Genomic DNA, 25,349 nt, shown 5'->3' on the forward strand with positions numbered 1-25,349 from the left:
CTTATCATCGGTTGCGTAACGCTGTGTGGAAGCTACCTGGTTTGTCGCCCCGCACGAAGCCTCAGGTCTTCTCGGCCACAGTCATTCTCTCCCTTCTCTACGCTTGCGAAACGTGGACCCCCCCTAATGGAACATCTTCGCTGGTTAGAAACATTTATTCTAGATTTGAAGCTTTCGTGACTGCAAGGATTCATACTCTCAGGTTTTTTCGGTAAAGTCATGTGACTTTACCGAAAAAACCTGAAAGTCATGTGACTTTACCGAAAAAACCTGAGAGTAGAAACATTTAGGCTGGCCCGCCTACGATCCATCCTGGGTTTAACCTGCAGGCTGGATTGTGTGAGGAGCTCACAAATCCTTGAAAGATCTTCACAAAGTCACATCGGTGAGCTCCTCCGGCAGGCAAGGCTGCGTTGGCTGGGTCATGTAGCCCGCATGCCCAGCCACCGCATGCCTAAACAGCTTTTGTTCGGCCGGCTCGAGGGGGCTAAACGGGCGCGGCACGGGCTAGAGAAGAGATGGAGTGATGTGGTACAGGAGGATATGGAGCTGAGTGGCCTTGCCGATGACTGGTACTAGTGGTGTCAAGATCGGCCTCTGTGAAGGAGGCTCGTGAAGGACGCTACTGGGCAGTTGGAGGCAGTCGCCCTCCAACAACAACGGAGGGCGGAGGAGCGACGCTCACAACAATGAGTGGAGCGCCGGGTGGCTAAAGCACAGCAAATTGGCACAGTAGGGGGCACAGGTGGTGCATCAACCAGTCATCTCAGCCATCTCAGTCAGTCGACCCGTGGCACCTGGGTCTGCCCCGTGACCTCGTGCCAGCGGGCGTTCGACACTTCACGTGGCCTCAACGTGCACAAAGCCTGGCACAAGCGTCGTGGTGACGTCACCGCCACTTAGTGGCGAATGGCGGTTGTTGTTGTGTGTCGGGTTTGTGTGTTCTCCACTGAGTGAGTGTTGTGTGAGTGTGTTAGTACGTGTGAGTGTGTGTGTTGGGTATGTGTGTTCTCCACTGAGTGAGTGTTGTGTGAGTGTGTTAGTACGTGCGAGTGTGTGTGTTGGGTATGTGTGTTCTCCACTGAGTGAGTGTTGTGTGAGTGTGTTAGTACCAGAGGTGGGACAAAGTCATTGTTATGCAAGTCCAAGTCGAGTCTGAAGTCATCAAATTCATGACTCGAGTCTGACTCGAGTCCAAGTCACATGACTCGAGTCCACACCTCAGAGGTGGGACAAAGTCATTGTTATGCAAGTCCAAGTCGAGTCTGAAGTCATCAAATTCATGACTCGAGTCTGACTCGAGTCCAAGTCACATGACTCGAGTCCACACCTCAGAGGTGGGACAAAGTCATTGTTATGCAAGTCCAAGTCGAGTCTGAAGTCATCAAATTCATGACTCGAGTCTGACTCGAGTCCAAGTCACATGACTCGAGTCCACACCTCTGGTTAGTACGTGTGAGTGTGTGTGTTGGGTTTGTGTGTTCTCCACTGAGTGTTGTGTGAGTGTGTTAGTACGTGTGAGTGTGTGTGTCGGGTTGGTGTGTTTTCCACTGAGTGAGTGTTGTGTGATTGTGTTCGTACGCGTATGTGTCCGTGTGTGTGTCGAGTTTGTATTCTCTCCCCCTGCTGCTGCCTGTGTTTCCACCGGGTTATTCGGCTACCTCTCATGACGAAACACAACCATACGATTCCAACTAGCATTGGCCAACAATCCCAATGCAGGACCATCCTGAAAATCAGCCTACAAGTACTTCATGTCATCATCGTCATCCCCCTGGAGGCCGCGAGAGATGTTTTGAGCATGTAATGCGTCATTAGTGGTAAGCGGTTAAACCGGACGTGACCCCTTAACCGCGTTGCATGCACGTCAGCAAGATTTGCACTCAAGATCCGACCGCGTGTCTGCCCAGTGCTCCGCGCAAGGATGCGTTGGCTCTCGGTTTGCCGAGCGAAGTACAATTATCAGGGTCGCACTCATTACGCACGCAAAGTCGCTCTGCCAAGAATGAAACGCCACGATACATTCGCCGCCGATCTCGTCGACGAGCTTAAAGCATCCATCGCGGCAACTGCGGTCATCCGCGCAGCGTCGCGCGCTTTCAGATGCGCTTCTGCGGCCGTCTGGAACGCTGTTCAGCATGTAGAACATACGTACAGCGAGCCCACCAGGTGTACGATTTCGAGTGGAGTTGCCACGGTTTCAACTGCAGACCAAACCCTGACTTTGTGTATGTGTGTGTGTATGTGTGTATGTGTGTGTATGTGTGTTTGTATGTATGTGTGTGTGTATGTGTGTGTGTATGTGTGTGTGTACCTGTGTGTGTATGTATGTGTGTATGTGTGTGTGTACGTGTGTGTGTATGTATGTGTGTGTGTATGTGTGTATGTATGTGTGTATGTGTGTGTATGTGTGTATGTGTGTGTATGTGTGTTTGTATGTATGTGTGTGTATGTGTGTGTGTATATGTGTTGTGGGGAGCGGTAGTGTAGCGGTTAGCGCGCTGCGCTATGAACCTGGCGACCCGGGTTCGATTCCCGCTCACGGCTAACACCAGTGACGATTATCTGAACCGGTCCTGGGCCTCCCCTAGGTCGACTCAGCCTGAAATGAGTACCTGGTGCGGTGTGTAAACATCGTCACTAGGGAGACAAAGGCGGTCGGGCGTGGTGCTGGCCACCCACCCCCTCGTGTACCGTTCCGGCCTTCATAGGTGCTCGCTAACAGCACTTGCCCCTACAGGCTATACGGGGGATCTTTTTATCTTTTTTTTTGTATGTGTGTGTGTACGTATGTGTGTATGTATGTGTGTATGTATGTGTGTATGTATGTGTGTGATGAACTTTTTTAGCACCGCACGTAGCCAACCGCGGTAATCGGAGGTGCAGGAGGACAACAAACGGGACACAAAACGCAGTTCTCAAGAAACGAGTTTGTCAATCGAGATGATGATGACTATTTGAAAGTGCACGGCCCCGGTGGCTTCGTAATATCGGGAGGAAGAGAGCGTTACAGACGGCCGCAGAAGCGGTGACCGCCGACTTTGTTCGACGGTGAGCAGCCAAAAGCTGCCTCTGCTGCTGCTGCTTCTGCTGCGAGGATGACCACCATGAGTTGGAGGCTGTCCATAAATGACGTCACGCGATTTTGGACGATTTTTTACCCCCCCCCCCCAATCGTCACACGGCGTCACAAAAAGTCAGACCCCCCCTCAAATATGACGTCACAAAGCTCCGCCCCCACCCCCCCAAATTTTTTTTTAAACATGCTCCAAATCGCTTTAAACTATTGTCATTGTAGTGCGTATTTAATGTGCCGCTGCACTCTGATGTTGTACGAGAAAACATTTATTAAAAAGTCTATTTAATTAAGTAGAACGTGTTGTCTATATTTATTTAAAGTTGCGCATTTTGATGTCACGTCACATTTCTCAACCCCCCTCCCCCCCTCGTCACACATCGTCACAAATGTCTGACCCCCCCCCCCTCCCCTAGGTGCGTGACGTCATTTATGGACGGCCCCTTGGCGTGATTGATGCTTTATGCTCCTTGACGAGATCGGTGACAAGGTATCGGCGGTGGTTCATTTGTGGCGAATCGCTTCGTGCGTAATGAATGAGACCCATGTGCATTCGTTCGGCAAGCGGTCAACCTCCAGGGTCTGTGATGTAAGCTGTGCAGCTTGACCGTGTAAACTCTGTACAGCTCGATACAATAGGCCAGGGGTCGGGAACCTTTTTGACTGGGAGAGCCATAAAAGACAAATATTTCTAAATATATTGCATTGAGAGCCATATAGTATTTTTAACGTATAATACATTAAATATGTATCACTTTTAATGCGACTTCTGGTGCTGCATGGTTTTGCTGATGGCCTTGTAGTCTGGTTCGTACGTGGTGAGGTTGAGCTTCATGCAGGCGTTGAGGCCCCGTGACCCGTGAAATTTATCTTTAAAACTAATTTCTGTTTACTTTAAAATGACACAGTATTATTAAGCAATATCACAAGTATTTTAAAATCAGTTCCAAACTGATTTTTGTATTTTTTTTTCAACTCAAAATTGTGTGGGAGCCATATGCCGTCACCAGAAGAGCCATATATGGCTCACGAGCCATAGGTTCCCGACCGCTGCAATAGGCGATACCAGCTCTCGGGCACGAAGCAATCGCTTGACACCCGAACACAAACGGTGGGGCCCTCCAATTTGTCCGGCTCGAATCCGGACAGGTGGCAACCGCCGTATATTGCAGTGTCAGTCGGATGGTTATTTTGTTGAGGGCAAGCGCGAAACGCCAGACGGCCGGCAACAGCCAGCACCATCGGAGTTGTAATGCAGGAAGAGTCAAAAATGTGTTTTTTTGTGGACTGAGCAATGTTATAGAAACCTGGGGGACAAAATAAATTAATAAAGAGACGATGGGAAAGAATTCCAAAACGGCCTTGCACGGTATCCATGCCGCAGCCTGTGTACCCCGCTGATGTAACAGCTGAGCGCCTTGCATGCCCCCCCCCCAACCACCTTCCACCACCACCCCCCCCACCCCCTGGAATAATGAGCACCTGGACCCGTGTGGGTATTTAAAGAAAGTCCCAAATTAGCGTAAATCCTCGAGCTTAAGAAGGTAAGGAGATTTAGAGACAATCGGATGAAGATGAAGACACGGGGGGGGGGGGGGGGGAGAGGGGGTACGGGAGCGCGTTGTGGTTATCGTGGCTTGCTGTGGTGGTGGTGGTTGTGGGTTGTTGTATTTTTTTACAGTTGACGAGCGCTGGCTCGAAACATGCAGCGGCCAACACCACCAAACCTCCCCCCCCTCCTTTGTCGTCACCCCCACTGCCCCCCCCCATCCGAGAGGAGACAGAGCCGGGCCTGACCTGAGTGATACTTTTAAAACAGTCTGCATCAGCAGCAGGCCACGCTTTCCCACCTGATGACCGACGCTTGTGTTGCGCCCGAAACGTCGTGATTTAATTGAGATGTTTTCTTTTTTTACCTACGTGACTTTAGCGAAAAAAACAAAGAGTATGAATCCTTGCAGTCACGAAAGCTTCAAATCTAGAACTGAGTGATACTCTTCATCATCGTAATCATCATCATGATTAACTTTTGCCAGCGCTGAAGGCCGTGGTGGGATGACGCAGAGCAAACATCGCCACCCCCATCACTGCTGTGATACACGTGGCCAGGACCCTCTTGGCGAACGCGTCTTGAGACTCGGCAATGCTCGAAGTGCTGTAGTGGTCGTAGTAATAATACTGTCACAATAAAACTGTCTAATAAAATGTGTAATAAACCGTACAAATAATAGTGCGTAATAATATTGTAGTAATAACACGACAATACAATCGTATAGCAATGTTAACTACCTCGCCAAGTATGCAGGAGGTCGTCGGTTCGATCCGGACCCTGACGCCTGTTGTGTATTTGGAGATTGCGTGTATCTCTCCCATCATCATCATCATCACGGTGGCTAAGATATGTTAACTACCTCGCCTGGTATGCAGGAGGTTGTGGGTTCGATCCCGACCCTGACACCTGCTGTGTATGTGGAGATTGCGTGTCTCTCTCTCTCTCATCATCATCATCACGGTGGCTAGGATATGTTACCTACCTCGCCTGGTGTGCAGGAGGTCGTCGGTTCGATCCCGACCCTGACGCCTGCTGCTGTATATTTGGAGATTGCGTGTATCTCTCTCCCCGTGGTCGCGTGGATTTTTCTCCGGGTCCTCAGCTTCATCCCTCCACATTTAGGATCAACATCACCACGCGTTTAGAGCATTTGGCCGCTTTAAATTTCCACGCGATGATAAGCCACTTCGTGGAACTATCGTTTATGATAGCCAGGTCGCTTCTGAAGAAGAGCTACATCGCTCAGTGGGTAAAATGTAATAGTACCTGTGTAAATATACTGTGACGATACTACTACATAATACTGTAAAAATACTACCGTATAATAATACTGTAACAATATTGCACAACACTAATAATAACATCAAGGGACCTCCTTTGCCAGTACCAAAATATGACAATGGGTTTTCCCCTTTTTTCTGGCAACAAAACAGGTGTTAAGATTTCGATTTAAAGCTTTCGTGACTGCAGGGATTCATCTTCTTGGTTCTTTATGTAAAGTCACGTAGAAGGGAAATAATAATTATGTTTTATTTTCATTATTTCCCTTCTATGTGACTTTACCGTAAGAACCAAGAAGACCAAGAAGAGGTGTTAAGTTGTTAAAACACCAAACTGAAACCTTTTACAAGGAATTATGTCTGCCTTTAACCACAATGCTTGTGGTCAGAATGCAAACAAAAAACATACTCTAATAATATATGCATTGTCTTTAAAACTGATTGCTCCACACCAGAGACAGCTTTCTTTCGTCTTAACATCTCAACACCTCTTATGTTGCCAGAAAAAAGGGGACACCCAATTCTCAATAATAACAACGTCAACAAGCCGCTGGACAGCAGCTTGCACGAGGAGTGATGATGCACCGGTGCTGACTATGACCAAAGGGAGACAGACAGAAATTCCGGTGAATGTTCTCACTCCGGCGAGTGGTATTTTTTATTTATTTTATTTTTGTAAAAACAAAAACTCTCAGTAACGACCGTCGCACGATGTACAACTGCACGGGTATTTTTGTTGCGTGTGTGTGTTGGTAGAACACATTGAATCACGTCGTCAAGTTCGCTATATATATTTTTTTCTATGTGCAGATTTGCTTTTGAATGCCTAGTATATTTAGTCGAAAGGCGCTTCATTAAAATCGCTGCTGATAATGATGTTAATGATGGTGAATGATGCTGCTGCCTTGCTGCTGATAATAATGATGCCGCTGCTGATGATGGAAATGACCCTGATGCTGCTGTTCTTTTGCTGATGATGATTCTGCTGCCGATGATGCTGATGCTGCCCATGGCGCTGCTGCTACTGATAATACCACCGCTATTACTGCTGCTGCTGATGATGATGCTGATGATAATGCCGCCACTGCTGCTGATGAGAGTGATATACGTTGCGAATTCGTGACGAGTGCAAACAAACAGAACAATTCACAGCCATCCCAACGCGCGGGTCACGCGCACGCAGCTGACGATATGGCCACACGTGTTGCAATGCTCTTACAGGTCTAATCTCTTTGGTGAAGGTCAGCAGCAGCAGCTCATGCCGCCATCGCGTCCTTCCTTCTGCCAGAACCCGCAGACGTTGCAAAGACAACGCCGGACCTATCAAGGACCACCGGCGCACATGACTTGAAGTCTTCCCTTTGTTACGTAGCTGGCACGTGCTTCCAGCACCGTGCGCGCTTGCAACCTCGACCGCGTTAGGCTTTGGGTGCTGCTCTCGTGTTACAGTCGACGGTTCCATCACCACTACCACCACCACCACCACTATCTGGTGCTAGGTATTCATCTCGTTACGCCGTTGTCGACACGTCCTTCAAGGAGCACTGTCGCAGTCTCGTCGTCGTCATCATCACCGTCCGAAGCAGTCCGTCCGTGTCCTTCGCCTCCCGACACCAAACCACACCGACCGGCGTGGTGAAGTATGGTTGAGCACTCCCCCCCCCACCCCCCATTGGACGACACGGTGTGAGAGGCCCTATTGGAGAGCAGTGCGCATTGCGTAATACACGTTCAACACAACTCCGGGTAAACGAACCTCAGTACAAACAACTCCTGCCACGGGCACGCGGATGGCAATTTCCCCTGGACCGTCCGAGGTCAAACCCGGACAGGTGGCAACCCTTAGCCCATGATCTAGACGGGCTGTAAATGACCGAGCACTGCAGTTTTTATACATGTAACACAGTATACTTCCTAAATCGAGATCTATTAAAGCGTTGGCCATCATCGATATTGCACCTGAAGATTGTGAGGCACCTTACAATTCGCGTCTGATCCTACGACCGGGCGCGACTATCTTAGACCCCGGGAAATCAGATCACAAAACACCCTCCTTCTGTCCCCCCACCCCTCACCTCCTGTCCCCACCACCACCACCACTCCCGCCCTGAACTTCTTAACAGCGGCAATTATTATTCACAAATTATTCATGAAGACATTACAGGTGGCCTTGCCGCTCGCGGTGCGATGGCTGACTTGCATGACAGAGGTTTTTTGGAGGGGGGGGTTAGATCGCGTAACGCGTTACGCGATCTAACACCAACCCCCCCCCCCCTCTATTATGGATGCCATTGGTGGCGAAAGCCTGCCCACGTGTTCGACTGGCTGACTTGCACTCCACAGAGGTCGCCGGGTTCGATCTCCCTGCGCGCGCGGCAGCAGAGCCAGCGACGAAAGCAAAACAAAAACCCGGAGCGGCTGTCGACGACGTTTCGCGCCGCCCCCTCCCCATGATGCTCTTATCTATCTGTCTGCTGCCGCTGTCCTCTCGCTCATCTGTCCAAGTTGATGGTCCTCCTCTCCCCACGCGTCTCCTCCGCGTTCCCTTCACCCTTCAACTCGCGCAGGAGCTCGATGCAGAACGTGGGGCTCGCGTTGATGAGCAGCATTTGGCCGCTGAGCGAGTCGATGAGGTTCAGGCATCGCTCCCAGAACCTCTCCTTGAACGCCTCCACGACGAACGGCTTGAGCGGGTACGAGATTTCGTTGCCCATGTAGGAGAAGGCCAAGTAGAGGCACACCAGGAGCGACGCCTGGAGGTCGCCCTCGCTGCTCGTCTGCTCCGAGACGCTCTCGCGACACAGCATGTAGACGAAGAGCACGTTGGCCGGCGTGAGGAAGGCCGTCTCCTGCCAGCCCTGCTCCAGCAGGGTCCTGTCCACCGCTCTGAGCCAGCGCACGGGGTCTGCGGGACTGATGTGGCGCAGCAGCGCGCAGCGCCTGCACAAGTGCGTCCCCAGACAGTTCAGAAGATCACCGCTGGACGATCGCATGAGCAGCGTCTCCATCAGCTGTTGAGGGCTGCTGGTGGTGGTGGTAGTGGTGGTGGCGGTGGTGGTGGCAGTGGTTGTGTTGTTGTTGGCTGCCGCGACGGCGGCGGGAGCAGCGGTGGGAGCGGTGGTGGCGGCGGTGGTGGTGGTCCTGGCTGGAGGAAGGAGCCGTCTCGGCTCGCGGCTGGCCACCGGCAGGCTGACGCTCCTCTCGCTCCTTGGTTTCGTGTCGGACGAGTCGGTTGTGGGCGCCGCGGCCCCGGCTCCGGCTGGGCGGTGTTCGCACGAGCCGGGGGGCCGGCGGGGAGACGCGCCTCGACTCGGCGGCACCTTGCGAGTCGTCGCGCTCACGATGAGATTTTTGAACGTGATCGCCGTGATGAAAACCGTCCGGGCCCGGTTGTGTTTCACCCTGGTGTCACTTCCTCCTCCTCCACCAGCAGCAGCAGCAGCATCACCAGCACAACCACCACAACCACCGTCGTCTTCGCCGGCACCGCCGTTTTTGTTGTTGGCGTTGTTGTTGTTGTTGACGTGCGCGCGGGGCTCGGAGCTGATGCACGCTTCGACCCCCCCCTGCGAGGCGCTCTGAACGGAGATCGCAGTGCCCATTGCGTCCACGCAGAGCGCGCGGCGGTCAGCGGCAAAGCCGCGCTCGTGTGGCCAGGTGACGGTCACTCGGCGGACAGGTGATCCACAGGTGGCGAAACCGACGCGGCCGGGACTCGATCGCGCAGTTGCGGCCGGGCGTGCGGCTCAACCCGTGCAGAGGAGCGCGGTGATCGGTGGAGTCCACGCGACCCGAAGGTCGTCTTCGTCGTCGTCGCAGAACCGCTGCGCTCGCCCAGGAGGCTCCGAGCGGGCCGCGGATCGCCTCGTCCCGGCACCCGCCTCGACCCCCGTGCGAGGCACGCGGCGTCGCCAGCGCGGCCCGAACGACGCTCCTCTTGGCGCCGAGAGCCCGACCGACGCTACGCCTGCGACGACCCCGCGAGGAAGATAATCGGCGGGGCTCCGGCCAATCTCATCACCGCCGAGATTAAGCTTATCCGGACACGCCATGCCTGCTGGAACACGGGGAGCACCTCCGAGTTTGGGGGGGGGGGGGGCTTTGGCTTATATTCATTCGTTCATTCATTGACGATCGCGGGTCGCCGTTTGTTTGACGTTACGCTCGTTCGCACTCGGAAATGCTTCGGCGAATCTCAAGACTTGAAAGTCACGAAGGGGGTGCTCTGCTCGCGTGCTGCGGTGCCAATGAGGGGGGGGGGGGCGATGCACGTGGTGTGGTTTTACCCAATTAAGTAATTTCCCGAGGTGGTTTTTACTTTTATTTTCGTTTAAAACTCGTGGCAAAATTCGGACCGTGACGCCTCCAAGCACACGTGACTTCCTCGCTGTTTACCACCAACGTTCCCACTGGGCGGGGAATATGTAACGTCCACTTTGAAGCAGCCGGCGCGTAATTGTTTGATTAATACACCGGCGCGGCGTTAACCAGGGCGGCCGTGATGTCGAACCGCGAACCTCCTGTGTTGAGAGATAGGCACCTCACGCGCATACAGAGGCAGAATCTCCCCAGTTGTGTCGCAGCATCACGAATTAAAGACGTCTTTAGTCCACTCGCCTATGTACGGTGCTTGCCAGCCGGCTACTATCCAGCAGCTTTTTTTAAGCAAAGCAAAGCCTCTGGACTGCCCCCGACCGCCTGGGTCTCATCAGCCGAGTCGGGCTTTGTGCTTATATAAATTGCTGTTGGGTGGGCAGATGACCTCGGCAAAGGCACTAAATCGGAACGGCGGAACCCCTAACGCTGTTGCTGGAGATGGCGGTGATGATAGCCGTGATGGTGATGATGGCGGTGATGGTGATGATAACGGTGATGGTGATGATAGCGGTAATGGTTATGATGGCGGTGATGGTGATGATAGCGGTGATGGTGATGATTGTAATGATGTCGGTGATGGTAATGCTATCGGTGTTGGCGGCGGTGATGGTGATGATGGTGGTGATGGTGATGATATCGGTGATGATGGCGGTAATGGTGATGATAGCGGTGATGAGAGCGGTGATGGTGATGATGGTGGTGATGGTGATGATATCGGTGATGATATCGGTGTTGGCGGCGGTGGTGGTGGAAATGATGACGACGCCGCTGCCGTTGTTAATAAGTGGCCAATTGTGCAGAAAGTCGGGAGAACTTGCGGATTTTGTGACGACGCAAAAGGGTTTTGCGTCCTCGCTTGAGCTGATTTTATTAATCACAAACGTTGACGTGAATAAGCGAATGTCCATGCCTACATCCCGGGGTTAATCGGCTATTAGTCTCGCACAAAGATAAAGCCCCCCGCTCCCCCCTTATAGCCTTTACAGACACTTGGGGCAAGTGCTGTTAGCCAGCACACGAAGTGGGTGGGTGGGTGCCCAGCGGCACGGCCGCCCGACAACCTTGAGTGCCGAGTCCAACCGAAGACACACACACGCACACTCGCACACAGAACCTGACCGATGCGTGTGCTTTCGTGAGCCTGACGCAGCTTAAGCGTATTGTCATTACGACGACGGTGGCGGTGGCGATGATGCGCACGTGCTCGTGAAGTGCGTTATTTGGTCAGGACACGTGCGATTGGGGGGGGGGGGTGGTGTCGTCGTCGCCGCCTCTCGAGCCAGCTCAGCGGGAATCGAATCCGCGTCGCTTTTGTACCCCCCGCCCCTCCCGGCAAGACGCGAGCTCGTGTGGCTCAGAGAGAGAGAGACACACGTGGCGAGCCATGTGCTGTGAGTGAGAAGCTGCGTGTGTGGCTGTGAGTGTGTGTGTGGCTGTGTGTGTGGCTGTGTGTGTGTGACTGTGTGTGGCTGTGTGTGTGTGGCTGTGTGTGTGGCTGTGTGTGTGTGACTGTGTGTGGCTGTGTGTGTGTGTGGCTGTGAGTGTGTGTGTGGCTGTGTGGCTGTGTGTGTGTGTGTGTGGCTGTGTGTGTGTGTTGCTGTGTGGCTGTGTGTGTGGCTGTGTGGTTATGTGTGTGTGTGGCTGTGAGTGTGTGTGGCTGTGTGTGTGTGTGGCTGCGTGTGTGGCAGTGTGTGTGTGTAGCTGTGAGTGTGTGTGGCAGTGTGTGGCTGTGTGACCGTGAGTGTGTGTGGCTGTGTGTGTGGCTGTGTGGTTATGTGTGTGTGAGGCTGTGAGTGTGTGTGGCTGTGTGTGTGTGTGGCTGTGTGTGTGTGGCTGTGTGGTTATGTGTGTGTGTGGCTGTGAGTGTGTGTGGCTGTGTGTGTGTGGCTGTGTGTGTGGCTGTGTGTGTGTGACTGTGTGTGGCTGTGTGTGTAGCTGTGTGTGTGTGTAGCTGTGAGTGTGTATGGCTGTGTGTGGCTGTGTGACTGTGAGTGTGTGTGACTGTGAGTGTGTGTGGCTGTGTGTGGCTGTGTGGTTATGAGTGTGTGTGGCTGTGAGAGTGTGTGTGGCTGTGAGTGTGTGTGTGGCTGTGAGTGTGTGAGTGTGTGTCTGTGTGTGGCTGTGTGTGGCTGTGAGTGTGTATGGCTGTGAGTGTAAACCTGTGTGTGTGTGCGTGTCTTTATGAGTGTGAAGCTGCGTGTGTATGGATGTGAGTGTGAAGCTGTGTGTCTGTGTGGTTATACGTGTGTGTGTTGCGTGTCTTTATGAGTGTGAGGCTGTGTGTGTATGGATGTGAGTGTGAGGCTGTGTGTGTGGCTGTGTGTGTGAGGCTGTGTGTGTGTGTGTGGCTGTGTGTGTGAGGCTGTGTGTGTGTGTGGCTGTGTGTGTGGCTGTGTGTGTGGCTGTGTGTGTGTGGCTGTGTGTGCGTGTGGCTGTGTAGACCATGATCTATCTACTGCTGATGATAATCCCTCAGCTTACTCTCCAACACCCCCCCCTCTTCCTCCGCCGTGAGAGGCGTTGATCCCGCGGTAGAATCCGAGTCACGGGTCGTTCCCGACTTACAAACGAAGTTCGTTCCCGAGACCCGTTTCGTCATTCAACCTATTCGTAAGTCAGAGTACAATGACCTACTCTCTATTTCAGGGCACATACGGGTTTAGTGTTATAACATTCGCGAAGCTGCAACATCAACAACAAAAAGGGAATCACTGTTAAACTCATAAATGAGAAGAAATATTTGTACACAATAAAGGTGTTTGGGTTAGATCGCGTAAGTATAAATGTGTCTTAACCCGCCACCACACGACACAGATAACCATCAAAATGCGCAACTTTAAATAAATATAGACAACACGTTCTACTTAATTAAATAGACTTTTTATTAAATGTTTTTTCCTACAACATCAGAGTGCAGCGCCACATTAAATACGCTCTACAATGACAATAGTTCAAAGCGATTCGAAGCATGTTTTATTTTTTGTGGGGGGAGGGGGGGGGCAGAGCTTTGTGACGTCAAATTTCAGGGGGGGGGGTCTGACTTTTTGTGACGCCGTGTGACGAAGGGGGGGGGGGGGTAAAAAATCGTTCAAAATCGCGTGACGTCATTTATGGACGGCCCCTAAGGGAAGCACCCACGGAAGCGGATATCACAGAACAACCACCGAGTTCCCTTCTTACTTCTTCTTCAAGTGACGCTCCGCTTTGCACGCGGTAGAGGGCATCACTTCACCACTTGCTCTGCCATATGAGAGTAACGTTCGATCGCATTACAACGAGTCACACCGATGTCCTTAACACTCGGGGATGAAATATGTGCCATTTTGAGTTGCGTAGCTAAAAAAAAACAATTATCCGATGGGAATATTGGTTCTGATGTGTGTGTGCAGTCATTGGTGTCCGTGCTGACATAACCATCAAGTCAGGCGACTGAAACCTTAGCAGTGTCGACTCAGCGCTCTGAGCTCTCAGCTACCCCCCCCCCCCCCGGTCACGTCACAATACACGGATCCAAACGCACGCGTTGTGATAATCTACGTCGGCTTCTTCAAATCGTATCTTAATTGTAAAACAAAAAAGTAGGATACCGACCGAAGCGGGAAGCTTCCGATGTTTAAACCACTGCCACCGCACACCGATGCTGGTAGGCATTTGATTCATTTAAAGTAGCCGGAGAGTATTGTAAACAGGGCTTAGATCAGGGGTCGGGAACCTTTTTGACTGGGAGAGCCATAAAAGCCAAATATTTCTAAATATCTTTCATTGAGAGCCATATAGTATTTTTAACGTATAATAAATTAAATATGTCTTACTTTTAATGCGACTTCTGGTCACGGGACCCGTGACCCGTGAAATTTATCTTCAAAACTAATTTCTGTTTACTTTAAAATGACACAGTATTATTAAGCAATATCACAAGTATTTTAAAATCAGTTCCAAACTGATTTTATTTGTATTTTTTTATTATTATTTTTAAATTATTTTTTTAAACTCAAAATCGTCTGGGAGCCATATGCCGTCACCGGAAGAGCCATATATGGCTCGCGAGCCATAGGTTCCCGACCGCTGGCTTAGATTAAGCCAGTTATGTACAGGGCGGAGTTCCGGAACATATTTTAGCCCCCCGCCACCTACCCCAATTGGATGGAGATTGAATCGCTAAGTCACAATAAGGCACAGAGCTGCTGGGCGCCACGGTGGCTAGGAGATGTTAACTGCCTCGCCTGGTATGCAGGAAGTCGTGAGTTCGATCCCGACCCTGACGCCTGCTGCTGTATATTTGGAGTTTGCGTGTCTCTCTCTCATCATCATCACGGTGATTATGAGATGTTAACTACCTCGCCTGGTATGCAGGAAGTCGTGGGTTCGATCCCGACCCTGACGCCTGCTGCTGTATATTTGGAGTTTGCGTGTCTCTCTCTCATCATCATCACGGTGGCTAGGAGATGTTAACTACCTCGCCTGGTATGAAGGAAGTCGTGGGTTCGATCCCGACCCTGACATCTGCTGTATATTTGGAGTTTGCGTGTCTCTCTCTCTCTCTCCTCGTGGTCGCGTGGATTTTTCTCCGGGTCCTCCGGATTTTTTCCCTCCACATTCAGAAACACGTATTTAGAGTATTTGGCTGCTATCAATTTTCACGTGATAAGAGGCCGTCCATAAATGACGTCACGCACCGGGGGGGGGGGGGGGGGGTCAGACATTTGTGACGATGTGTGACGAAGGGAGGGGGGGGGTTGACAAATGTGACGTCACATCAAAATGCGCAACTTAAAATAAATATAGACAACACGTTCTATTTAATTTAATTGACTTTTTAATAAATGTTTTCTCCTACAACATCAGAGTGCAGCGCCACATTAAATACGCACTACAATGGCAATAGTTTAAAGCGATTTGAAGCACGTTTTATTTATTTGGGGGGGTGGGGGCAGAGCTTTGTGACGTCATATTTCAGGGGGGGGGGGGGTCTGACTTTTTGTGACGCCGTGTGACGAAGAGGGGAGGGGGGTCAAAAATCGTCCAAAATCACGTGACGTCATTTATGGACGGCCCCTAAGAGAGAGAGAGAGAAACAGCTGCCAAAGATGCCGGTGGGTTCGAAAACGCTTGGCCTCACATGCTCGCGACTCGCGATACGCAGGGAGGGAGGAGGGGAAGGCGCAGCTCCCTGAGCAGTGGGATGGGCAAACGTCCCTTGAAGACCCCACGAGGCCCAATCTCTGTGCAGTCGGGGCTCGTGGTTCAGTGGGCGGGGCTATGTAAAAGTGGGAGGGGCTGATGGAGCGAGGGGGAGGGGCTGACGGAGCGAGGGGGAGGGGCTGGAGGAGCAAGAGGGAGGGGCTGGAGGAGCTAAGGGGAGGGGCTGACGGAGCGAGGGGCTGGGGGAGCAAGGGGGAGGGGCTAACGGAGGGAGGGGCTGACGGAGCGAGGGGGAGGGGCTGGGGGAGCGAGGGGGAGGGGCTGGGGGAGCGAGGGGGAGGGGCCGAGGGAGCGAGGGGCCAAGGGAGCGAGGGGGAGGGGCTGGGGGAGCGAGGGGGAGGGGCTGGGGGAGCGAGGGGGAGGGGCCGAGGGAGCGAGGGGCTGGGGGAGCGAGGGGAGGGGCCGAGGGAGCGAGGGGGAGGGGCTGGGGGAGCGAGGGGGAGGGGCTGGGGGAGCGAGGGGGAGGGGCTGGGGGAGCGAGGGGGAGGGGCTAGGGGAGCGAGGGGGAGGGGCCGAGGGAGCGAGTTGGAAGGGGCGGGGCAAGCAGCTCACCCACGGGTCTCGATTGAGCCTCTTCGGAATTGCTGGGAGCAGCTTTTAGGGCAGGCGGGCATGGGAGGAATTGACGTGGGATGGACTAACCGCACGAGGTGGTGTGTGGGGGGGGGATCGGTTGAATTCCGTCCGTACCCGAATCCAAGACAAAGCCCTCCGCCACCACCTCCGGTTAGCACGATTGGCTACGTACGGTGCGAACGAAGTTCAACGTACAATGTACACACCAGCGGAATATCGGCGATAGGGGAGAGCTGAAGGGTGGACAGATGTTAACTCCCTCGCCTGGTACGCAGGAGGCCGTGGGTTCTATCCCGACCCTGACGCCTGCTGCTGTATATTTGGAGTTTGTGTGTGTGTCTCTCTCATCATCATCACGGTGGCTAGGAGATGTTAACTCCCTCGCCTGGTACGCAGGAGGCCGTGGGTTCGATCCCGACCCTGACGGCTGCTGCTGTATATTTGGAGTTTGTGTGTGTGTCTCTCTCATCATCATCACGGTGGCTAGGAGATGTTAACTACCTCGCCTGGTATACAGAAGGCCGTGGGTTCGATCCCCACCCTGACGCCTGCTGCTGTATATTTGGAGTTTGTGTGCGTGTCTCTCTCCCCGTGGTCGCGTGGATATTGTCTCCGGGTCCTCCGGTTTTTACCCGCCACGTTTCAGAATCTGACGCGCGTTTAGAGGATTTGGCTGCTGCTCTACATTTCCTACACGATGATAAGCCACTTCGTCGGGCAGGTCGCTAGCTCCTGAAAAAAGAGCTCTACGCAGCTCAAAGTGGGCCGCCTTACCTGGTGAAAATAAAAATGAAAGTTGAATAAGTTTCGTCACCACGGGGGGGAGGGCGATAGGCTGTTCTCGGTTCCATCGCTGTCGCGCAGAACTTGACGCGTATTCTCACTCACGCTGTGGTAGGGAGGAGGAGAAATATAAAAAATTAACCCGTAAAAACAAAGTTTTTCACTATAAATCCTTTATATGCGTGGCGGATAGAGTCCTCTCGTCCTCTGGCTTGAGATGGCTGCCACCTATGGGTCAGATGATTGCCTGCCACCATTAAGCAATTGGTAATTAAATATAATTTATTTTTTCCTAAAAAGTGTAAAATTTTGGAGAAAAAAATTTCACGAAAATAAATTGTCACGCACAACGAGTCTGTGTGTAAAATGTCAGCTCGATTGGATCACGGGAAGTGGGTTAAAAAAACGACCGAAAGATTTGCACGGTCGTAAGTGCGCAAGCAAGCAAGCAAGTGAACTTAATATTAAGGATTAAAAAAAAACAACGAATGTCTGGCCGGGTCACTCGCCGGGATAAATCGGAATGAGAATCTTTATTTAGAGTAGATCACTCCGATGATGAGCTGTGTAGCTGTTTTCTTTACTACAGATGTCCCGGGTGGAGAGACTCCAGGTTTGGGGGAAGAGAGTGAGAGAGGTTAATCCGTGATGGGTGGGTGAGGTCGTTCACTCGGTGGCCCGTGGAGAGCGGGTGGGGTGCAGTGGTGGACTTAAGCTAGTATGGGGCCTGTAGCATTTGTTATAAAGGGGCCATAATTAAAAAAAAAACTTAAATAATAAAACACAAATGTTTTACTTGCATAGTAAAGTAATTGGATTTTTTTAAAAATTTGCTATACGTCCAGATAATACGACAAATCGCTAACCTTAAAAACCCAGCCGTTCGTAAAAGTTGAAGGCGGTATAGTACTATAGTAATAGTGCAAGTGCAGAATCACTGAACCGGAATTGATGGCTTGAAAGCATTTAGCGCGAGGCCCTTGAAAGTGCGGGGCCCGTAGCATCTGTAGCTAATTTTGCTACTATGATAATCCAACACTGGTGGGGTGGCTAAGTAACACCCCGTGTGTGGCTGGACAACAACAACAACAACTGGAAAATGTAAAGTGTTTTGTTGTTGTTCGAAAAAAAAATGATAGGAACCGGAAAGAAAGAAGATGACTTAACAGAGAATGTCTTTGACAACGACAACGACGACTACGGAGATCAGAGATTGGTGCCAGAAAATGACGTGTGGCCACTGCACTTACTCGAGCATATTGGCACGAGGCAGAGAGGAAAGTGGTACACAAATGGCGATAATGTGCAGTGGACACGTACGGGGAGCTATCTGCCCACGTGGGTCGTGATGATGATGGTGTGCATGGTGCGCGTGCGTGTGTGCGGGTGGCACCGGTCATCTCAGTCAACCAATCCATGGCACCTGCAGGGCTTGTCCCGAGACCTCCTGCACCTAGCCTGGCACAGTGAGGGGTACAGCTGGTGGTGCATCTACCGGTCATCTCAGTCAGTCAACCCATGGCACCTGCAGGGCTTGTCCCGAGATCTCCTGCACCTAGCCTGGCACAGTAGGGGGGGTACAGTTGGTGGTGGATCTACCGGTCATCTCAGTCATCCAACCCATGGCACCTGCAGGGCTTGTCCCGAGATCTCCTGCACCTAGCCTGGCACAGTAGGGGGGTACAGCTGGTGGTGCATCTACCGGTCATCTGAGCCAACCCATGGCACCTGCAGGGCTTGTCCCGAGATCTCTTGCACCTAGACTGGCACAGTAGGGGTACAGCTTGTGGTGCATCTACCGGTCACCTTAGCCTCAAAGTGCACCTGGCCTGGCACAGACGCCGCGGTGACAGCACCGTCACCCCCCCAACCCCCTCCCCTCGGGGGCCACCGATTTCACGACGTCACCCATCACGGCTGTCTTCGAACCATCCTTGGTTGTCCACCACGCGAGGCTCGGGTAGTGCCCGCGTCCCGCCACTAGCTCGGGGAAAGCCCTTCCCTGGGTACGAACCCTTTGGGGAGCGGGAGGGAAGAGAGGGCCCCACCCTCCCAGCCCAGATACCACCCCCCATAAGCCCTGAGGTCCGTAGCACCACAGAATGAGAGCGGAGGAAGACGAGAGGGAGGGGAGGGGGGTTTGACATGGATCTGCAACCCCCCCCCACACAACCCACCTCTCTTATTTAGGGATGTCGCGGGAAGCGAAGACGACACAGATAGGGGCAGGCGAAGCCGCATCCGAGACGTGAGCTTGACTGCCGAGGATATCATTGATACATGATTTACATACACCGGCACACACGCGCGCGCGCGCACACACATTTTATATATAAAGACGAAGACCTCCCGTATAGCCTTAACAGGCTGTTGGGGCAAGTGCTGTTAGAGAATTCACTGGGGAGGAAATCAGCGATACATGATGTACATACACCAGCACAAAGACAAAGATCCCCGGTATAGCCTGAACAAACTGTTGGGGCAAGTGCTGTGAGCGAGTAGCACCTATGAAGGCCGGAACGGGAGACGAGGGGGTGGGTGGCCAGCACCACGCCCGGCCGCCTTTGTCTCCCCAGTGGCGATGTTTACGAACCGCACCGGTTCAGATAAGCGTCACTGGGTGTTGGTCGTGAGCGAGAATCGAACCGCTGCACTACCGCTCCCCCCAACATTTATATCACACACACCACTACACACACACACCACTACACACACACCACTATACACACCACTACACACACACCACTACACACACACACCACTACACACACACACACCACTACACACACACACCACTACACACACACACACACCACTATACACACCACTACACACACACCACTACACACACCACTACACACACCACTACACACACACCACTACACACACCACTACACACACACCACTACACACACCACTACACACACACCACTACACACACACACCACTACACACACACACACCACTACACACACACACACACCACTACACACACACCACTACACACACTCCACTACACACACACCACTACACACACACACCACTACACACACACACCACTACACACACACACCACTACACACACACCACTACACACACACACCACTACACACACACCACTACACACACACACCACTACACACACACAAACCACTACACACACCACTACACACACACACCACTACACACACACACCACTACACACACACCACTACACACACACACACCACTACACACACACACCACTACACACACACACCACTCCACACACACACCACGACACACACCACTACACACACACACATCACTACACACACACACCACGACACACACACACCACTACACACACACCACTACACACGCACACCACTACACACGCACACCACTACACACACACACCACTACACACACACCACTACACACACACACCAATACACACACACCACTACACGCACACACCACTACACACACAAACACCACTACACACACACACCACTACACACACACACACACCACTACACACACACCACTACACACATCACTACACACACACACACCACGACACACACACACCACTACACACACCACTACACACACACACCACTACACATACACACCACTACACACACACCACTACACACACACACACCACGACACACACACTACTGCACACACACACCACTACACACACACCACTACACACACACCACTACACACACACACCACTACACACACACACACCACTACACACACACACACACCACTACACACATCACTACACACACACACACCACTACACACACACACACCACTACACACATCACTACACACACACACACACCACTACACACACACCACTACACACACCACTACACAAACACACCAACATCATTACAGACCCCCCCCCCCCCCGCTCAGACACCCCTGCCCCTCTATTGCCCTGCTGCATCTGCCGTGAGCGGGCATGCTATGACACAGCGCACGGGATGTGGCGTGACAACGCCCGGCCGCCTTTGTCTCCCCAGTCGCAACGTTTAAAAAACCGCACCAAATCGTCGCGTCCGTTCCCGTGCCCCCCCCCCCCCCACCAATTTGCCTTTGTATTCCAGCCGCTTTGCCGGTTGATCTGAGATAGTGAGATTCAATTTGCATGAGGCAGGACGCGATATCAAACTGAATTGAACATCATCGTTATGATGATGATGATTCGGCATGCATTTAATGATGAGTTGACCCAAGGCTCACCCCCCCCCCCCTCCTATACTCACACCAGCACACAGAACAACCTCTTTGTGTGGCCTTCAAATGGACAATATTTACTACTATAATGAGCCAAGGATGTCTGTGTGTCCCGCGCGTGACGTCACTCCACGTCGACCAGCCCCCTTATTAATAATCATGAGCAGGTGACGTCACTCCACATGGACCCCCCCCCTCATTAATAATCATGAACAGGTGACGTCACTCCACATGAACCCCCCCCCCTAATTAATAATTATGAGCAGGTGATGTCACTCCACATGGACCCCCCCCCTAATTAATAATCATGAACAGGTGACGTCACTCCACATGGACCCCCCCTAATTAATAATCATGAGCAGGTGATGTCACTCCACATGGACCCCCCCCACCTTATTAATAATCATGAACAGGTGACGTCACTCCACATGGACCCCCCCCCCTAATTAATAATCATGAGCAGGTGACGTCACTCCACATGGACCCCCCCTAATTAATAATCATGAGCAGGTGACGTCACTCCACATGGACCCCCCCCAATTAATAATCATGAACAGGTGACGTCACTCCACATGGACCCCCCCCTAATTAATAATCATGAACAGGTGACATCACTCCACATGGACCCCCCCATAATTAATAATCATGAACAGGTGACGTCACTCCACACGGACCCCCCCCCTAATTAATAATCATGAGCAGGTGACGTCACTCCACATGGACCCCCCTTAATTAATAATCATGAGCAGGTGACGTCACTCCACATGGACCCCCCCCCCCCAATTAATAATCATGAACAGGTGACGTCACTCTACATGGACCCCCACCTAATTAATAATCATGAACAGGTGACGTCACTCCACATGGACCCCCACCTAATTAATAATCATGAGCAGGTGACGTCACTCCACATGGACCCCCCCTAATTAACAATCATGAACAGGTGACGTCACTCCACATGGGGGGGGGGGGGGCGAGGCGCCTCCTCCCCCCTCCTCGGCGTCAACTCACAACCCTCACCACAAAGGCAGAACCCTCACGTCGTCACGTGGTCTCCGTCACGCTGTTGAGACATCAAAGTAAAAAGGACGTCATGATGAACAAGGGATTTTAACCTTTAAATGAAATAAGGGGCCGTCCATAAATGACGTCACGCACCTGGGTGGGGGGGGGGGCTCAGACATTTGTGACGATGTGTGACGATGTGTGACGATGGGGGGGGGGGGGGGTGAGAAATGTGACGTCACATCAAAATGCGCAACTTTAAATAAATATAGGCAACACGTTCTACTTAATTAAATCGACTTTTTAATAAATGTTTTTTCCTACAACATCAGAGTGCAGCGCCACATTAAATACGCACTACAATGACTTTGGACGATTTGAAGCATGTTTTTTTTTTTGGGGGGGGGGGGCAGAGCTTTGTGACGTCATATTTGAGGGGGGGGGGTCTGACTTTTTGTCACGCCGTGTGACAACGGGGGGGGGGGGGGGTCAAAAATCGTCCAAAATCGCGTGACGTCATTTATGGACGGCCCCTAAGTCCGTCACGGTGGCCTTACAAATTGCACACGAATGGATGCAATGCATATATCACGTCGCGTTCTGCTCTTCGCATGCAAGTTTCAGATTCACTGCAATACACCCGTCATTGGACGGGCAAAAGGTTAGTATATAATTAAGCGACGTTTCGGGCGATGGACCTTCATCATATGAGACGGATAATACCTCATAGAATGGCTTACTTAGAGAGCGCGCGTTGATTTAAATACAGTAGCAAGACAAAGGTCCCCTGTATAGCTTCAACAGACTGTCGGGGCAAGTGCTGTTAGCGAGCAGCACCTATGAATGCCGGCACGGCACACGAGGGGGTGGGTGGCCAGCACCGCCCGCCTTTGTCTCCCTAGTGGCGATGTTTACACATCGCGCCAGATACTCATTTGAGGCTGAGACGACCTAGGGGAGGCCCAGGACCGACTTAGATGTTCGCCACTGATGTTAGCCATGACGGAGAATCGAAGAGTGCGCTAACCACTTCGCCACCCCTCCACTCAACACCTGCAGACACGCACAAAGACACAGAGACACGCATGTACAGACACTGATGCAAAGACAAAGATCCACTGTGTAGCCTCTAAGAGGCGTTTGGGGCAAGTGCTGTCAGCAAGCACCAATGAAGGCCGGCAGGACATAAGGAGAGGTGGGGTGGCCAGGACGACGCCCGGCCGCCTTTGTCTCGCCAATGTCGATGTTTACACACTGCGCTAGGCAACCATGTAAGGCTGAGTCGACCTAGGGGAGGCCCAGGATCGGTTCAGATATTCGCCTCCGATGTTAACTCGAGTATCCACACCCCACACACCGAGACACACACAGACACACTGAGACACTCACCCACACACTGAGACACCCACCACACACCCACACACTGTGACACCCACCACACACCCACACACTGTGACACTCACCCACACACCCACACACTGACACACTCACCACATACCTATACACTGTGACACTCACCCACACACTCACACACTGAGACACACACCCACACACTGAGACACCCACCACACACCCACACACTGTGACACTCACCACACACCCACACACTGTGACACCCACCACACACCCACACACTGAGACACTCACCACACACCCCCACACTGTGACACCCACCCACACACCCACACACTGAGACACTCACCACACACCCACACACTGTGACACCCACCACACACCCACACACTGAGACACTCACCACACACCCCCACACTGTGACACCCACCCACACACCCACACACTGAGACACTCACCACACACCCACACACTGTGACACCCACCACACACCCACACACTGTGACACTCACCACACACCCACACACTGTGACACCCACCACACACCCACACACTGTGACACTCACCACACACCCACACACTGTGACACTCACCCACACACTCACACACTGTGACACTCACCACACACCCACACACTGTGACACTCACCCACACACTCACACACTGAGACACACACCCACACACTGAGACACCCACACACCCACACACTGAGACACCCACCCACACACCCACACACTGTGACACCCACCACACACCCACACACTGACACACTCACCACATACCCACACACTGAGACACCCACCACACACCCACACACTGACACACTCACCACACACCCACACACTGTGACACCCACCCACACACCCACACACTGTGACACCCACACACATCCACACACACTCAGTCACCCACCCACATACACTGAGACTCACCCACACATTGAGACACCCACATACCCCAGACCTCACCCCAGACACGAGACCCCCCCCCCCCTACGTGCACTGACACACACACACACTGAGACACCCACCCACATGCGCACTGACACACGCACACACACCCATACACTGTGACACTCACACACACCCACACACACTCAGTCACCCACCCACACACACTGAGACTCACCCACACACTGAGACACCCACATACCCCAGACCCCACCCCAGACATCAAGACCCCCCCCTCTACGCGCACTGACACCCACACACTGTGACACTCACCCACACACCCACACACACTCAGACTCACCCACACACTGAGACACCCACATACCCCAGACCCCACCCCACACACGAGACCCCCCTCCCCTACGCGCACTGACACACACACACTGAGACACCCACCCACATGCGCACTGACACACGCACACACACCCACACACTGTGACACTCACCCACACACCCAGACCCACCCACACCCACACTGAGACTCACCCACACACTGAGACACCCACATACCCCAGACCCCACCCCACACACGAGACCCCCCCCCCCTCTACGCGCACTGACACACACACACTGTGACACTCACCCACACACCCACACACACTGAAACACCCACCCACATGCGCACTGACACACGCACACACACCCACACACTGTGACACTCACCCACACACCCAGACTCACCCACACACACTGAGACACTCACACACTGAGACACCCACATACCCCAGACCCCACCCCAGACACGAGACCCCCCCTCTACGCGCACTGACACCCACACACTGAGACACCCACCCACATGCGCACTGACACACGCACACACACCCACACACTGTGACACTCACCCACACACCCACACACTGTGACACTCACCCACACACCCACACACTGTGACACTCACCCACACACCCACACACACTCAGACTCACCCACACACACTGAGACACCCACATACCCCA

At 52.6% G+C, this 25,349-nt stretch overlaps 1 protein-coding gene across 1 annotated transcript; it reads right to left on the bottom strand.

Annotated features, from left to right (window-relative positions):
* Positions 1–8,371: 8,371 nt before the first annotated feature.
* LOC133358645 (cyclin-dependent kinase 5 activator 1-like) lies at positions 8,372–9,768 on the bottom strand. Its single transcript, XM_061577040.1, has one exon. The coding sequence runs from the start codon at positions 9,508–9,510 to the stop codon at positions 8,401–8,403; it is 1,110 nt and encodes a 369-aa protein (XP_061433024.1). The 5' UTR covers positions 9,511–9,768; the 3' UTR covers positions 8,372–8,400.
* Positions 9,769–25,349: the final 15,581 nt, after the last annotated feature.

This window comes from Lethenteron reissneri, chromosome 7 (genome assembly GCF_015708825.2).
Source record: "Lethenteron reissneri isolate LAM-NWPU_2019-01 chromosome 7, ASM1570882v1, whole genome shotgun sequence".
Classification (NCBI taxonomy): domain Eukaryota; kingdom Metazoa; phylum Chordata; class Hyperoartia; order Petromyzontiformes; family Petromyzontidae; genus Lethenteron; species Lethenteron reissneri.